Source organism: Poromitra crassiceps (genome assembly GCF_964638095.1).
Source record: "Poromitra crassiceps genome assembly, chromosome: 9".
Classification (NCBI taxonomy): domain Eukaryota; kingdom Metazoa; phylum Chordata; class Actinopteri; order Beryciformes; family Melamphaidae; genus Poromitra; species Poromitra crassiceps.
The window spans coordinates 42,968,877-42,987,772 of record NC_139630.1 but is presented as its reverse complement, the minus strand read 5'-3'; the positions used below and the strand labels follow the sequence as shown (position 1 = coordinate 42,987,772).

The following is an 18,896-nucleotide window of genomic DNA, read 5'->3' as shown; positions in this document are numbered from 1 at the left end:
CTTCTGTTGTCATAGTGACAGGGGAAGCTGATTGCACTGTACACACTGGGTACTTCTGTTGTCATAGTGACAGGGGAAGCTGATTGCACTGTACATACTGGGTACTTCTGTTGTCATAGTGACAGGGGAAGCTGATTGCACTGTACATACTGGGTACTTCTGTTGTCATAGTGACAGGGGAAGCTGATTGCACTGTACATACTGGGTACTTCTGTTGTCATAGTGACAGTGGAAGCTGATTGCACTGTACATACTGGGTACTTCTGTTGTCATAGTGACAGTGGAAGCTGATTGCACTGTACACACTGGGTACTTCTGTTGTCATAGTGACAGTGGAAGCTGATTGCACTGTACACACTGGGTACTTCTGTTGTCATAGTGACAGTGGAAGCTGATTGCACTGTACACACTGGGTACTTCTGTTGTCATAGTGACAGTGGAAGCTGATTGCACTGTACATACTGGGTACTTCTGTTGTCATAGTGACAGTGGAAGCTGATTGCACTGTACACACTGGGTACTTCTGTTGTCATAGTGACAGGGGAAGCTGATTGCACTGTACACACTGGGTACTTCTGTTGTCATAGTGACAGTGGAAGCTGATTGCACTGTACATACTGGGTACTTCTGTTGTCATAGTGACAGTGGAAGCTGATTGCACTGTACACACTGGGTACTTCTGTTGTCATAGTGACAGTGGAAGCTGATTGCACTGTACATACTGGGTACTTCTGTTGTCATAGTGACAGTGGAAGCTGATTGCACTGTACACACTGGGTACTTCTGTTGTCATAGTGACAGTGGAAGCTGATTGCACTGTACACACTGGGTACTTCTGTTGTCATAGTGACAGTGGAAGCTGATTGCACTGTACATACTGGGTACTTCTGTTGTCATAGTGACAGTGGAAGCTGATTGCACTGTACACACTGGGTACTTCTGTTGTCATAGTGACAGTGGAAGCTGATTGCACTGAACACACTGGGTACTTCTGTTGGCGTAGTGACAGTGGAAGCTGATTGCACTGTACACACTGGGTACATTTGGCATTAATATTGGAGCAGCCATATTGGCTATAGAGGAGTCCTTATGTTCATCCTCCAGCCCATAGCTAGTCACATCAGCACTGTTGCCATGGCAGTGGATTGACTGCTCATAAGTCCTTCCATTATCTGTACATTTTTTGTCCAAAAGAGATGGGCATTCACTGCTGTTCTATATATTCTATAACCTTGGAGAAATAAGAAACTTGACTCCAAATGAAGACTATTCTAGAAAGTGTTCACATTGCTCATACGCATACAGTACATCTAAATGATAGTCCTCTTCCCAGGGTGCATTGTGAGATGACAGAGTTGTTTGTTGTTGTGTTTTGTTTCCCAGGGAAAGCCGGTCGGCCAGTGTGAATTCAACATCCGGTTGTTGTGCATAGAGAAGGAGATTATTTTCCCCCGGATGGAAAAGATGAAGACCGGACAGATTGATAAGACCAAGGAGCCCTTTAGTGTCCGAAACAAGCCCTTCTTTGATGTTCATTCAGCACACAAGGTAACGTACAAAGACCTCCTTTCTCTCTTTCTCCCTCTTACATTCATCTGACCTCCAGCCAAAAACCCATTCCTGCTCTTCACACGGATACATACAGATGGTCTAACAACCAAAAACAAGAACTCAAACTGACACACAATGCACAAAAATGACTTAGTTATTAGACATGAAATGTCTCAGTGATTAACATCCTTTCAAACTGTCTTCATTTGCCTGTGAAATATTGGTGTTCTCATCAGTGGTGGTTGACTTTTGCCTATGATAGAGATTGCTCTTGAAGGGCTTTGTAGACGTGTTAGTAATAGTGAAAGCATTTGTTTGATTACTACCAAGACATATGCCTTAAAGTTTCATCTAATAATCAGCATTTTTATTTGGCTACTGTGCTAGTCTCGCTGGCCTGCCTCCCCTCCCTACCGTGAGAGGAGATCAGTGGGAAGTTGTGTCCAGGCTGAGATCAGTGGGAAGTTGTGTCCAGGCTAAGATCAGTGGGAAGTTGTGTCCAGGCTAAGATCAGTGGGAAGTTGTGTCCAGGCTAAGATCAGTGGGAAGTTGTGTCCAGGCTAAGATCAGTGGGAAGTTGTGTCCAGGCTGAGATCAGTGGGAAGTTGTGTCCAGGCTAAGATCAGTGGGAAGTTGTGTCCAGGCTAAGAGCAGTGGGAAGTTGTGTCCAGGCTGAGATCAGTGGGAAGTTGTGTCCAGGCTGAGATCAGTGGGAAGTTGTGTCCAGGCTGAGATCAGTGGGAAGTTGTGTCCAGGCTGAGATCAGTGGGAAGTTGTGTCCAGGCTAAGATCAGTGGGAAGTTGTGTCCAGGCTGAGATCAGTGGGAAGTTGTGTCCAGGCTGAGATCAGTGGGAAGTTGTGTCCAGGCTAAGATCAGTGGGAAGTTGTGTCCAGGCTGAGATCAGTGGGAAGTTGTGTCCAGGCTAAGATCAGTGGGAAGTTGTGTCCAGGCTGAGATCAGTGGGAAGTTGTGTCCAGGCTAAGATCAGTGGGAAGTTGTGTCCAGGCTAAGATCAGTGGGAAGTTGTGTCCAGGCTGAGATCAGTGGGAAGTTGTGTCCAGGCTAAGATCAGTGGGAAGTTGTGTCCAGGCTGAGATCAGTGGGAAGTTGTGTCCAGGCTGAGATCAGTGGGAAGTTGTGGCCCTGCACATTTACAATGTTCAAAGTGTGTGCCTGTTTCTTCCTCATGGCTGACATCTCGCTCGTCACTCCTTGTCTTTGTACTGTGCAGAATGCGAAGTATGAATGTCTGGGTTACCTCTGGTCTAACCCTGTGCAAGCCAACCCCTCTAAGGGCCTTTATGAAGGATCACCCGCTACCCTTTTGGGGTATGTTGATGAAGATATTCTCCAAATGAAGTCACTGGAACTATGTCTGGTTCCTCACTTGCCTCATTGTTCTGCGTGGCGGCCATCTGCTCTCCATACAGCCATAGCTCTGTTGTATGGGATCTTAAAAGCGGGAAAGTGGGATCTGGCTCATTAATTCATAGCAGCACAGCACTCCACTTTATGGGCAGAAATTCCTTTTGAAGGATGTTTCAGTCACAGGCTGGAGTTGTATGACTGCTTTTGTCTGTTTTTGGCTACTGTTTTGTGTCTGTACCACTGACCACACCATGGCACCATTTCCCCTTCAATTGGGACCATTTATTTAGTTGTCTTCTTAATTTGAGCAACTGTCTTACAATAGCCTGTTTGGAGTACAAAGTGTGTACATTGAGACCTCTAGATAACGTATTTTTGGAATTTCCCCCTTCTGTACGTTGAATGAACTTGGCTGACCAGATGGGTTCTGAGTGGAAGATTCTGAATTGATCATTGAAAATAAATAATACAACTGTTGCCTGCATAATGTAACTCAGTGAGTGTAATGCTGCACACACACTGAGGCACATATGCCACGTTTGGCTCGGTGACTAGCTTGAAATCATGAAAAATGGCGCCATGTATTTGCACTGTAACTTGATTGTCAGGGGGTCAGACAGAACTGGAGTGTAATTACGTACCCGTATATATATACATTTTTATTTAATGGATAGCCCCTTGAGATGCACCATCTCGTTTTCAAGGGGGTCCAACACAAAAACGGAACAATGCAACATAGACAAACATACAACACACAGCACACAGAGGCTCCATTCACCGACCCACCCACACATTCCCGTAACCCACAACAACCTACAGAAAAAGTAAGAAGTTGATAGAGCGAGATAGTATTATGCATATTATACATATATATATACTGCCCTACAAATCATAACCGCAGTAACTACGCCAACACTGAAACTGAGAAAAATGGCTTTAAAGTTTTTTGACTGTCCAGCCAAATGAGATATAGGTTGAAAAGTGGCAATGCGCTTATTAAATATGTATACGTTAAAGTATTTTTTTGGGGCAAAACAATTATCAATTACTTGACCTATGACCCCAGAAATGCAGATACGGCACTCTGTCTGTGTATTACCTTAAACAAATGTGTAGGTAGTACAAGGGAAAAGCGCAGTAACTACAATCTAATGTGCTTCTCCTGTCTTGTTTTTCATGAGACAATTGTAATCGGTTTTGATTTCGATACCACATCATATCTGTATTTAATTGTTTGATTGTTTACATGTTTAAAACATTTAAATGGATGAGTAACAGATAAATTCAGGGAATCCTGAAGTGAGTTGATGTAATCTTCACCACTGCTGTTGCTTTTTGGTCATCATTCTGACACAATTAATTAATGAGCAAAGTTGTTTTATTATTTTTCTTTACAAATCAGATCAGCTTTTCAGATTGATAATTCATCCAAGAACATATAGCCTACACTATATTACATAGCATATTCAAATTATTTTGAATAAAATGAATTACAGACTAGGGCTGCACGATATTGGAAAAAACTGACATTGCGATATTCCCCACCCCTGCGATATATATTGCGATATGAAAAAATAGAGATTTTCACCAGATTACCAGAATAGCTCTATTTTAAAGAAAATAATACTTCTAGATTGATTTGGGTGATTTTGTAGAGGAGTCCATCTGATATTGTAGGGGAAATTATGTATTTTAATGTTTCTCAACCACTGGGCTGTGGCCTACTGGTAGGCCTCAGAGCACCATCTATCAGGGTTCATACACATTTTGACCAATGGATTTCCATGACTTACATACATGAAAAAGTGAGTGAGTTATGACATTCTACTTTAAAAATGTCACTAGCCTACATTTCACTTAGTGTACTGCAGCTTTTAAAGCCAGGGAAAGACAACATGTATGCCGTATCATCACCATATTTTACCATATCCAACATCTAAGACCATATAGTCTCATATCACAATATTGATATACAATTGATATATTGCCCACCCCTAATATTGAGTGCCAGAATCTACCGTTTCAATAAATCAACAATGAAACACCCCTGCCACTTTACACACTTGGTCTGACCCCCCGGAAACCCCCTCCAGAAACTACCAAGTGGTACACTCCGCATCTCTGGAGTTCCGGTTTTGGAGCGCACCGCAGTACAGACAGAGACGACGATTCACATGTAGCAGCACTGGTGACAAACAATTCATTCGTGAAAAGTAATAAATATACATTTAATTGCCAAGATATGTCTCTTGTCTTTTTATTTTCACTGAAATGTTTTGTGTAAATGAGTCGCTATGTATGATTAACTCAACCCAGGTCCTTACACATCAAGAGCGAATATATGGCACGAAATTGCGATGCGAGTTTTGACCCACCTGTCAATCACAGCCACAGATGTGTACACGTCGGAAGCGAACTACTGAAAAATCGACCGTGGTTCGAAAAAATAAACACCGCAATAACGCTCGGCGAAACTTCGCCGTTGGTATGCACGGTTGCATTGACTGATATAGGTTCGGATAATATTATTGACGTGCGAATTAATCGCACGAAAAAAACGCTCCCGATATGTAGGACCTGGCATCATCAGAGCCTGAGGGGGAGAGAGAGCTGCGGTGATACACGGACAACTTCTCAGTAATAATCACTTTAGCCTTCTTGTCATTATATTATGTTGCTGTCTTGCTTGTTGGTGTTTCAAGAGTAAATATCTCCACTCCACAGACATGTTTGAGTTACAGCAGCCAGCCTGCTAGTGCGCTGCAACCTGTGGACACATCCGCCTACGCAATCACATCGTTTACATCCAACGGGCTACTGTCAGCAACGCAACATAAGCAAAAATAATTCAATTTAGCTCTCTGTCCATTTTGTTGTGTTGAAGCTAAGCACTAAATGAGTGAGTACAGTAGTAGGGCATCTCTCACCTTTGAGAGAGACTGCATTTCACTCAGTAGGCTACCCCTAAAGTGAGAGTTTATCAAGCAAAATGACAAGTTAATTTACTTTTAACATCGCACGCCCTGCGATGTGACTATTGCGCATGCGCACATCGCGATGACGATGTGTAAACGATATATCGTGCAGCCCTATTACAGACTGAGTCTGAATGATGATAATTTATGCAGCAATTAAAAAGCTTGTCCTGATTAGCTAGGTAGTAGTGATGCGCGGGTCAGGGTTTTTTAAGGCCCGCCCCAACCCAACCCGTCATTGGAGCCAGCCCACCCCGCCCGGCCCATTAAAATATCTGAAAATTCCGAACCCAGCCCAACCCAGCAGCCCGCAACGGCCAATTTAATGTAATATGTCTCCGGACTCAGGAGGAGCACAGCAGAGCTTCCAAGGTGTGAAAAGTAACTAATAACTGTCTCTCCCCCCTCTCTCTCTCACACACACACAGACACTCACATGCTGCCTGTGCGACAACAGTTGTAGCCTACTATGCTGCTCTGGATGAGTTCCGCGGCTGCTTTCATGTCGGTCTTTCTTCAATTAATCCATGGTCTTCAGATAGCGCGACTACGCTTCCCCAAAGTGCGGATGGCGTGACCGCAGTGTTTCAAATGGAGGTAACAGGTAGAGGTAGGCACTAGGCAGGCTACAGAAACAGCTCTTATTCTTCCCCATTTCTTTTAATTACCTCATGCGTTCTCAATTGGCCATGTTGCAGTAGTAGGCTACTAAACGTAGTGCAGCAGGTGCGCACACGGCTTGCAGATACGGCCAGACTCGCTGTCTGATTTCTTTTAATTACCTCATGCGCTCTCAATTCTTCACAGCCTACTCACGTTGCAGTAAATTTGACAAATAGATCACAGTCGAGTCCACAACAGAAAATCTGCGGTGGCATTAGTTTTATGGACACTTCAAATAATAATTACAGCGAATAATCCTTCCAAAATGTTTGTTTTGAGAGCACATAGGCTACCTCATTGGAGCGTTTCTTTACTCCATGTAGGCTATAGAGAGTGCAGCAGGAGTCTGTCTGATTGTGTGTACCTACGTGTGAGAGAGAGTTCACGTCTTTAAGGTTAATTACTCTGTGTGTTTCACTGCTCTAAATTATTTAATAATGTTGCTTTGTCATGTTCTGAGCCTGCCCCGCCCGCACCCGCGATATTTTCATAATTTGCCAACCCAGCCCGCCTGCGGGGCGGCCCAGCCTGCCTGCGGGGCGGCCCAGCCCGCGGGACCCGGCGGGTTCTGGGTGACCCGCGCATCACTACTAGGTAGTGATACCAAACAATTATCACTATCTACAGCCAGATTAACACTTCCCAGTGGAGAACACAATTCCCTTCTTTATTGGATGATCTCTAATGGATTATTAGCTAGGAATACAGCATTTACGATTTTAAAGACACAAGACTCATTCATTAACAATTTGGACAGCTGTCAGCGCGCTCTCATTGGGAATTGACTGCATTAACTAAACAGATTGTGCCATTATGAGTGATTGATATGTTGGGCTTTGTTATGGAAAGAGCGGGAAAATTGCAGTAACTACAAAATCCAACCAAAAACCAGTCTGAACCGCAGTAGCTACACTTCAAAGTGTAGTTACTGCGTTTATCTCTGTTTAAGTCCAGCTGAAGCTCTGTGAAAGCAAATCAAACTGCAGTAAGTGTAGTTACTGCAGTTTTGTCTGGATTTTGGTTGGATTTTGTAGTTACTGCAACTTTTATACTGTGTTTTTTCAAATATAGAGCAAGGCTGAACTTAGAAAATTTGTCACATGATAAAACAGATATCTAAAAGTTCAATTTCAATAATAACTCAATTTTGACCAAAATTGTAGTTACTGCGGTTTTGATTTGGAGGGCAGTATACAATACACACATACTATACTATATATATTATATTTCAATCATGAGAGACCGGTCGGTAAGGTTTAACAAGAGACTTTATTTAGCAAGTGGCGTGCATGGCAAGTAGTACTTTGGCGTATTACTCCATTGCAAGATGGCGCTCCTCTTTAGGCGAGAGGGTGGCATCTATTTGGCCTAGAGAGAATCCCCCGCGACGCCATAAGTCACTAAGTCACCAAGGCTGGAGGCCAGGCCAAGTTGGGAAGCTGTTGGAGTCGCTGTAAGACACCAAGTTAAGGGCCAATTAACTTCTGGAAATTAGATCTTCCTTTTGGGGGATTCTTAATCTAGTCCTTAATCTATGCACTTTTGTCAAGAAGCTTCTAACAATTTCATCCATTTTGAATTCAGACAAAGTGTAACACCACAAAATGTAGAAAAGGTCAAGGGAGTCGAATACTTTCTGAAGAAACCTGTTATTATGAAGCATTGCATAGATGCTGGGTATTTTCAAGGACCAGTTGAATGGGTTTTAATACTATGGGTCACAAGTTAATTTGGCACTTCAAACAGTACTGTTGTATGCAGTATAAGACTGAAATTTGCAGTTAATTTTTACCGACTCACTAATAGTACACAGTACATATTTTTATGCCTCCGCCGGCGATAGCCAGGCCGGAGGCATTATGGATCCGGGTTGTCCGTCCGTCCGTCCGTACGATGTTTGTTAACGCGATATCTGAGGAACGCCTTGACGGAATTTCTTCCAATTTGCCTCAAATGGCGATTTGGACTCAAGAATTAACTAATGGCGGAGGCATAAGTTCACGTTGCGGTCGTTCTAGTTAATATTGTGATACGTGATTGTGTTATTATTGATGGATTATTATACAGAATAATTCCATTGCTCTTTTTTTACGCACACCAAACATATTTTTATTTTTTAGACAGTTCTGTGCACTGTAGTGCATTGGTTCCCAGACTATGGTCGTGGTCCGCGGGGCTCCGTCTGGTGGTCCGCCAGAGAATTGCTCTTTTCATTTTTTCATTTTTTTTTTAAACACACATTAACCCTGAGGAGTAGCCTTCTTTTCAGAGGCTGCAGCAGGCTCAGTTTTAAAGCCAGAGTGACCTAAGGACTAGAAGACCTAAGGAATCAATATGCCTTATATTGTCATTTAGCCTTTCTGCTGCTATTGCATGGGTAAATCAGCACACACACAAAATGCAGGGGGGTTGGGGGGGCTATACGCAGTGGAAGTGGTTCCTGTGAAATGAGGTTTGGTACGTAGTGGAAACGTTTGGGAACTCCTGCTGTAGTGCATTAGCAGTGGGGTGGACAAAGCACCACCATGAGGTGTTGCTTTGTGTGTTTGAATTAATTTACTATCCACACGTACCATCACGTACCGTTGTGTTAGGTTTGTGTAAAAAAAAAATTTTTTTTTTTTTTTTTTTTTACCGTTATTTATACACGGGGAGTCTCACTGAGAGCAATGCTCTCTTTTTCAGGAGCGCCCTGTTCACATTCACACACATTCATACCTGGAAGCTGACCAGTACAACCACAGTCCGATCTACTGGCCACTGATCAGCTCCACTGGATTGTGGAATTGTGTTAGGTGCTAAGTACAATTTATGCTCATAAAATGCAGCCAAAATAACCAAGGCTTTAAATGATGTAGCAGATATTTTCTTGAAATTATAAACATAGTCAATTCATCAGAGACAGAATGTCCCTGTTCCAACTAAGCACACCTGGCCTTGAATCCAAAATGTGATGTCGTTTGATCAAATGAGGCCTCTGTAATCCTCAATGGTGCAACATAATGAGAGCTGGCATGACACATGAGTGTATAAAAGTTGAAAATAGTTGGTGCTTTTCTCTAAAACAACAGGGGTTGTAAACATATCAGGATTTGCAGAAGTAATTCTGCATCTTACAAGAATAAAGTTGGCTGTTTATTGTGTTTCTTTCACCATCCTTTGTGGTATCCTATCATATTGAGAATTGTGCCAACTTTACACAGTATGTACCTGGTGTGTTGTCACCATGGCCTTGAACTACAACAGCAGGGTATCCGCGGGGTCTTGAAAATGATTAAAAGTTGATCAATTAATTTAGGGAAAAAGTGTTAAAAAGTCTTAATCGCCATTTGAGAGGTATTCAATTTTGTAGCTATTGTGCTTATTGTGTTAAATGAGCATATGATATCGATCGCAGACCCCTCAATTGAATCAAAATCGTATCGTGGCAGAATTTGTGATATCAGCAAATATTGTATCGTTGCTCAAAGATCTATATACCGTAATATCGTATCACAATGAAACTTGATGAAACACTCCTGTGTGCTATTCTCTGGAGCAATTTCTATGAAGAATATGTTTATGAGTAAAATAAGTAATTCCTATATATTATCCTCCTCAGATTATAGGAATAAGTATTACATTTCTGTTTGGGCCCGCAGTGACCTATGATTATGTTTTATTCAGGTTCCACAGAGACTGGGTTTAAAGAGGTCAAAACACTCATCCAACCCAAAGTCATTCTTATTACACTTGAATTTATGTCTAAGTAAGGCTAGGCTCAACTAGCCGCAACTCAGGCTTAAGTCATCATATGATACGTGTCAACAGTTTGTGCTTGTCGACGCTGATGATAATTCGCCAAATCCATAGACTTGGGCCTTCTGAAATGAGATGGGGCATGTGTGAGATACATTTTAATCATCTCTACCTCACTACACCTATCTGCTAAGCCTATTTTCTGTCACACCATCTTTCTGTAAGTGCCTCATTTTCACTGCAACCATCAAACAAGCTGGATGGCACACAGGGCTTGGAATGAAAATGCCTCTTAAGCCTCCCGCACATGATCCGCGGTAAAACAGCTCTGCACCCGCTGTGCCGTTGTTTCCCTATGCTGCCGGCAGCGCTACCCTTGGTGTCCCGCACCGCTCGAATCTTCCACCGTGCGCTGCGCTCAAAGTTCAAATTGCTTCAACTTTGACCGATGACCTTTCTTTCTCCGCTCTACCTCGCGGTGAGAGAAGGGAAGATGGCTTATCATGTAGAGGCAGCTTTAATGTATAAAGCTACAATATTTGAATGGAAGCACCATACAAGCACCTGGATCATTGCCTGTGTTGCTCTACGGCTGAAAGAAAATAAATGCACTCAACTTTTCCTACACACAATAACATAATGGCATTCTAACTACTGAGTAGGGATGGGCATTTCTAGCAAAAACACGATTCAAAATCCGCCCTGATTCTAAGTATAGTTGAATTGCTTGGTTTGACCAAGTAAAACATTTTTATAAGCATTTCACACAAGGTCTATGGACAAATTAATGGTGGATGAAATCCCATGGAGGGGGTGACTTTGGCACTCTATTGACGTTCCCTGACCCAGACTACGTTAGCCACGTTAGCTTAGCTTCCTGAACGAGGCTGAGATAGCCCATGGAACAGTAGACACACTGGCTTCCCATCTCGGCCCGCTTCAAATTCAAGACACTGGTACTGGCCTACAGGGCAGTACACCAGTCAGCTCCCCTGTACCTGCAATCTATGGTCAGGTTCCAAACCTCCCAGCGCTCCCTTCGCTCCTCCACCAGTGCAGGTCGCCTCGCCCCTCCTTCGCTACGGGGGCTCAAAAGTCGCTCATCCCGATCTCGACTCTTCTCGTCCCTGGCACCTCAATGGTGGAACGAGCTTCCACCTTCGGTCAGGATGGCTGAATCACTGCCGATCTTTCGGAAAAGACTAAAGACACACCTTTTCAGGCTCCATCTGGGCCCTTCTTGATCTAACTTCGTTCTCTCTCTTTCTTTATATATAAAAAAAATAATTATACTAACCTAAACTTGTACCACTAACCTAAACTTGTACCACTGTTCCTTCAGAAGTTGTAGTTGTCATAGACTGTGCTCCATAGTTGATTGCTCTATTGCGGACAAAAAATGTGTTATTGTAAGTCGCTTTGGATAAAAGCGTCTGCCAAATGACGTAATGTAATGTAATTATCATCTTTTCTTCATCCAGTAACGAGCCTTGAAACCTTTTCCTTTTGGGTGAGTGTTGATGTAATGTAGACACCATTTCTACGACGTTTCTACCATTTCTATCAAGGAGCTGCTGGGTGCCACTGTCTGTCGCTAATGCTCCTTGCGTGAGTGAGTGTGCAGCCAGCGGCTACGGCAACATCACATCGACAAACTTGCTGCTCTTAAAGAGACAGGCAGGCACCAGTAAAAACAATGGAAAACATACTTTTTAAGACAAGATTGTCGACTTTTAATAATAAAAGTCGATCTTGATAATAAAAACAATTATTCTAAAATGCATCATTGCCCATCCCTACGGCCTACTACTGAGTCTGTACATGAAATAGCTGCCTTTTGACATGAGCATTATGCACCTATTGACACATTCATTCAATTTTGAGACAGACGTAAAGCCTATTACTGTACCTACCTTGGGTTTCTTTCTGCTTTTTGTGCTTGTTTTGGACTTTAATGGACTTCATTAAATTGTTGTGGAGGTAATGATGAGTGCCATTAGATGCTATTGCTCACCTGGCTCAGCAGCATTGTACCGAGTAGGTGTAACCACATTTATTTTCTATGCAGTGGTTCTACCGCATTCACATGCAAATTGTCACTAGCTGATTTGAATGTTGTCAAAAGCCCCGAGGACTGAATTGCAGCATGCTTTTTAGTGCGTTGGTAGATAGGCTGAGTGTATGTCATCCGCCTTTGTTAGCACCCATCAAACCGTATTCCTTCAGACGCTTTTGGCTCGGCTCCTTATTTTCCCCATTTGAATAAAATTACATTATGTTACCGGTAACATACGCCTAACTGAATTTATAGGGCCGGTAACATGTGTCTAACTGAATTTATAGGGCCGGTAACATGCGTCTAACTGAATTTATAGGGCCGGTAACATGCGTTTAACTGAATTCAAATGAGCAACTTTCAGATGAGAGTAAACAGCGCTGTCATGGCAAATTTAATATTTTCCTATGTTTTATACTAATTTAATGTACTTGTAATAACATTCATACCTTTATATTGTATTACCTATCGTTAACATGCTAATATGTCTTTTATAATACATTTTAGCCATATTTGGTCATTTATTGAGATTATGCGACTGCTGACTCTTGAATATTGCTGTGCCGTCGATTAATTGCATTATCTCATGTGTATTGCTCTATTGTAAGATTTACTATAAGACACGGTCTCTGGCTTCAGTCCCTTGTCTTTTCCCTCACACCCAGACGCAGTCTGAGTGAGACTGAACTGACTGTCAGAGTACAAAAGATTGTACTCTGACAATAAAAACCCGCAAAGACACTTTCGCATTTTTTGACTTTTATTGCGTTTAGTGAAGATTCTTATTTTTCCGTGACAAGCGCTAACATGCGTCTTAACTGAATTCAAATGAGCAACTTTCAGATGAGAGTAAACCGCGGTTTCGTGTATTCTCAGTAACAGAAAGGAATGGCAGGCTCTGTTTGAGTAAGCCGAACATTTGTTCAACTTAATTAAATGTGACTCATGGTGTTTTTCCAAATGTATCCAGTTTTAATGAAGTCGTAATTTTGTCACTTTTTAATGAAAAATGGGAATTAGATGGTCCTAATCTTTCTTTGCTCTTTGTGAAACATTGTAATATCCAGAGGCCATTTATCAAACAGCTAAAGCAATTACTGTAGAACTAGTTGAATGAACTTCCCCCTAATGAGATCAGTATCACCATGTTGAATCTTGGACCTCAACCCTTCAGACTGACAGTACCGACTTCTCCAACAGGTGAATTGTGACTGAGAGATAGGCTTCAGTTGAAACTACTAGTTACAGACTGACACATCTACGAAAGTGCCAATCTAAATGGTGAGATACCTTTTCAGCTGAAAATTGAGTTTGCGTAGGGACCTGAAACGTAGTTACCGAGATACTTCGGCGAGATTGCAATCTTTCCCCGGAGCTCAGACTGATTGCCTAATCATGACGGGTGAGATTACGGTTTATCTTATGTATTGAATACAGAATAGCAGACAGAATTAGACCTCGTAGAGACTAGAAATGGCGATGTGAAGTCCACTCCGGGCCCGCTGAACCATGCCGTTATCGTTGATGTGCACAAGAGCATTTGTTTTGTTGGGTGGGCTGTTGTCTGTGGGCTGTTATTTTGTTGGGTGGACTGTTATCTGTGGTCTGTTGTTTTGTTGGGTGGACTGTTATCTGTGGGCTGTTGTTTTGTTGGGTGGGCTGTTATCTGTGGGCTGTTGTTTTGTTGGGTGGACTGTTATCTGTGGTCTGTTGTTTTGTTGGGTGGACTGTTATCTGTGGTCTGTTGTTTTGTTAGGTGGACTGTTGTCTGTGGGCTGTTGTTTTGTTGGGTAGACTGTTATCTGTGGTCTGTTGTTTTGTTGGGTGGACTGTTGTCTGTGGGCTGTTGTTTTGTTGGGTTGACTGTTGTCTGTGGGCTGTTGTTTTGTTGGGTGGGCTGTTGTCTGTGGGCTGTTGTTTTGTTGGGTGGGCTGTTATCTGTGGGCTGTTGTTTTGTTGGGTGGACTGTTATCTGTGGGCTGTTGTTTTGTTGGGTGGGCTGTTGTTATCTGTGGGCTGTTGTTTTGTTGGGTGGGCTGTTGTCTGTGGGCTGTTGTTTTGTTGGGTGGACTGTTATCTGTGGTCTGTTGTTTTGTTGGGTGGACTGTTATCTGTGGGCTGTTGTTTTGTTGGGTGGACTGTTATCTGTGGGCTGTTTTGTTGGGTGGACTGTTGTCTGTGGGCTGTTGTTTTGTTGGGTGGACTGTTGTCTGTGGGCTGTTGTTTTGTTGGGTGGACTGTTGTCTGTGGGCTGTTGTTTTGTTGGGTCGACTGTTATCTGTGGGCTGTTGTTTTGTTGGGTGGACTGTTATCTGTGGGCTGTTGTTTTGTTGGGTGGACTGTTGTCTGTGGGCTGTTTTGTTGGGTGGACTGTTGTCTGTGGGCTGTTGTTTTGTTGGGTGGACTGTTATCTGTGGGCTGTTGTTTTGTTGGGTGGACTGTTATCTGTGGTCTGTTGTTTTGTTGGGTGGACTGTTATCTGTGGTCTGTTGTTTTGTTGGGTGGACTGTTGTCTGTGGTCTGTTGTTTTGTTGGGTGGGCTGTTGTCTGTGGGCTGTTTTGTTGGGTGGACTGTTATCTGTGGTCTGTTGTTTTGTTAGGTGGACTGTTGTCTGTGGGCTGTTGTTTTGTTGGGTGGGCTGTTGTCTGTGGGCTGTTGTTTTGTTGGGTGGGCTGTTGTCTGTGGGCTGTTGTTTTGTTGGGTGGGCTCACTGGACTGTTAAACAGAGGCGTTTATCTTCTTCTCATAAGAGCAGCGCTGCCTCCTCGCTAGCAAATTACCTCAGTGCCTGAGTGTGGGCCCCTCGTGTTTTCAATACTGCATGGAATTCCTACATTCAAATGATAGAAAGTAACTGATTTCATTCAGCCCTGGGTTCATTCAGCCCTGGGTTCTAGGCATTCAGCCCTGGGTTCTGGGTTCTAGGCAATTGCCTCTCCAGACCTTCAAAGCGTCTCTCGTCTTATCTTGAATAGCCAAATGTATTTTTTGATGGAGACGGTGTTTATCACGCCTTTATCTACATGGAGTCATCCAGGCCTTATCTCAAATGGATTTCTGGATTGCTTATTGTCACCTGTTGCTGATGTTTGGCCCTGAATGCTGATTGCAGACGATGTGTCGAAAATACACCAAGCCTGTTTACCTTCCCTTGAAAATCCTTATTTGTAAAAAAAAATGGCCTTCAAAACGAAACTCCTATTGCCATTAAGCCCGGGCAGACGTGTCAAAGTGCTGTGTTTTGCTGTGGGAGTGCGTTCATAGCGCCGAGCTAAAGGAAAGTAAATCCTCCTCAACAGCATGTGTCAGGAGCACTGTCCGTCTGCCGGCTGCTTGCTGGCTGCTTGCTGGCTGCTCGCTGACTTCACACCCCTGTCAGCCGTTTAGTCCCCTGCTGTTGGAGATGGAGAAGCCAGAAGCCAGGTGTCTGTCTGCTCTATTTCATTTATCTAGGTTCTTTTATCTAGCTTTGGTATCCACCTCTGACCTGACCTGAGATGCTTCCACACCTATTCTATTACCTCAGCTGCTATTTTCACTTTCTCCAAAGTTAATTCCCAAAGATGGCCTGTCCAGGAGCCTAGAAATGCTGATGACAACACGCATTCCCGTAAAAAAGGACAGTACAGAACAGCAGCTTTTACCTTGCCAGTGGAGTATTCACACAACACTTGCTCTGCATGAGTGCTCTGAAGCAAAGGCTTTCAAACTTTGATTTTTATGCATTTTGTTTAAATACCCACATTAGCATTTTTTTCTTCTTCTTGTGACGCAATATTGAAGTTTGCCAGCTTATGGACAAGCTGGCTACGCAAAATCTACTCATATGTTAGTCTACTGTACTGCTGAATACAAGCCTACAGTATTTTATTCAGGCTAATTAGCATTGCAAGGACGTGGGAATCGTTTTGGCAGGATGACATGTGATAAGCTGCCTCCACATGATAAGCCATCTTCTATTCTCTCACCGTGAGGTAGAGCAGAGAAAGGTCAGCACAGCAGTGAGTAGGTCCAGAGTTCAAACAGTTTGAACTTTGAGCGCAGCGCAAGGTGGAATAGTGGAGTGGTGCGTGACAAGGTGGAATAGTGGAGTGGTGTAGCAGTATTGAGCTCATTTTATGTGTTGTTTGTTTCTGGTTTCTGCTTCCCCTTATGCCTTCCTTGATGTACAGACGGAAAGAACCTGGCTTTCTCTGGCTGATGTCAGCAGGTGTCAATCCTCAGGTGCTCTGCGGACTTCTGAGCTTATTCGATATTTCACCACCTTGTCTGTCTTTGCTCTGCTGTCTGCCTTGTTTCGCTGTATGACCCTTGCTCCCAGCATTGCACAGCCCTAACATCAAAGAGAACATATAAAGCATCCTCTGTGTTACCAGGGTTTATTTCATCAGCTGGTGTCAAGATTGGTGTGTACCACAGTTCTCTTTGATATGAGAGTCGTGCCAACAGACCAACACTCTTTTCACAGTCGGTGTTCAACCACAGCTTTCAGCAACAGCAACAAAAATAGGACGATAAGACATTATTATGTTTATTGGGTGTTTGGAAGGAACGCTTTGTGTTGTTGGTTCATTTGTTTGTTCATGTGTGTAGCGCTTTTTACAATTCCTTCATTACTTTGTAGGCCAAACACCGATAATGATTGATTCGGTTATAGAAAAGTCATATTTAAAATGCATTTGGGATTATGCTAAGTTGTATTTTGTATAGTCTGGAATTTTACATGAAGGCACAAAATTAAAATACCAGAAAAATGCAATTTGAAATAGTATTTGTAATAGTATTAACTACTTACATTGGACATACAGTTGGATTAAAATTCACTCAGGCGAAATTTGAAAACATTGCTCCATATGCTGCTCAGGAATCATCATTTAATTTGTTCTTACCAATTCTGGCATACCGGTATATCCTAACAGTCTAATATCCAGTCTCCCTCAATACAACTCGATGTGAATTTCACGATGCAGCCACAGTGAAATGCATGTTCAGTTATAGATGACATTCTGTCCTATATCTGAATTGAAAGACACAGTAAAATTGGATAAACGAAATGTGGAACTTACGCAATATTTTTCTTTGCAAACTTGTCATGACAACCTTTTATTTATATGCCAGCGAAACCACTTTCAACTCTCTTCAATACAGGTGAATGGTTAAGATCAGGGACAGATGCTGGTTCAGAGGTGTTGTTTTTTCAGCTCTGCTTGCCGCCAGGCAACAGAGGGACAATATCTAAATCATGATTTATTTCTTACAAAGGCTGAGTAAATACAGTATATGCCTGAAGGCAAATTACCTTTTTTCTGTAGTCGCTGAGAGTGTTGCTCTCAGAATATGCATTTGTTGGAAGATGTGGCAAGTTATACAACCTAAAAGAGGCTGTAGCCAATGTAAAGGAATTCTCATGAGATGGCATCAAACTGACTGACGATATATCTACCTGGCTCTGTTGAGCTGCAATTGGCAATTAGACTGTGTTTTTTTGTGATATTACCTGACAGTTATTTTTAATAATACCGGTACTTAGCATACACCACTTCCAGTCTTTCTAGAAATTAACCCTCAAAGATAATCTTAAGGAAACAGCCGAACGTACCTTTGGTGTGTGTTCATAACACGTTGGCAAGGGTTAGTGAGGGAGTGTGTGGACTGTGCACTGTGTGAGCCCCCCCCCCCTTTCCCAGTGCGTGACTGACTATTTCACCCATGCATAACGAGAAATAGCTCAGTGATTTTCGGACTGTAGCGACTGAGTGAATGAATGAAATATTTTGCTCAGTCATTCTCTTAGCTACAACAACACTGTGCTCCCACCGCACTTTGGCATCAACAGGAGTTTTTAACGGTAATGTCGTTTGACTCACTCCACTCGTGCATACCTCCCACCCTGCCCCTCCTCCACCCGAGCACATGCATACCTCCCACCCCGCCCCTCCTCCACCCGAGCACCTAGAGCCCACCCTGCTCCTCCTCCACCCTGCCCCTCCTCCACCCGAGCACCTAGAGAGCGATGGCGTACTTGTTCCTCCGTAGAAACCAAAGATGTGGATGTGCACCGCACACAGATGAACAAACATATGTTGTGGCGCACTCATGTCAATGATGCCACTGTGTGCAAAGAACCAGAAGTGCTACTTCACCGCTAAATGACACCAGCAAAGTTGAGTCCCTGTCTCACAGCTCAGATGATGACGTTCCCTGTAATAATTTCATGAGTTCTGTTTCCCCACCCTCCTGCAAACAGTGGCTGTGAATAGAAAAGTGCTGAGACACCTTGTGGAAATGGACAAAAGAATCTGGGTGGACTACCTTATGCCGTCTCTCTTTATTACATGCTGTAAACCTCCGAGGGTTAAGCACTGGCATGTCTCTGTGTATCTTTGGACTTTTCCTGCAGATAAATGTATGAAGGTGTAAACTAATTAGTTGATTGTTGATTGTTTTATGAGAGAACTTGTAACCATCAAAAGTAACCCTTCTTCAGAGACTGTAACCTTGGTTGACTCCAGGCTAGCCACACTAGTTAGCAGTCCTGCCTG

General features: G+C 43.0%; 1 protein-coding gene across 2 annotated transcripts in view; it reads left to right on the top strand.

Annotated features, from left to right (window-relative positions):
- LOC310782495 (mRNA-capping enzyme-like) overlaps positions 1 to 18,896 on the top strand; it is a 118,131-nt gene that overhangs the window by 54,027 nt on the left and 45,208 nt on the right. For both annotated transcript variants that reach the window (XM_083643168.1, XM_083643169.1), the window contains one exon: positions 1,384 to 1,548. In XM_083643168.1, coding sequence (XP_083499294.1) covers positions 1,384 to 1,548 — 165 coding nt within the window. The remainder of the gene's footprint in view (positions 1 to 1,383; positions 1,549 to 18,896) is intronic.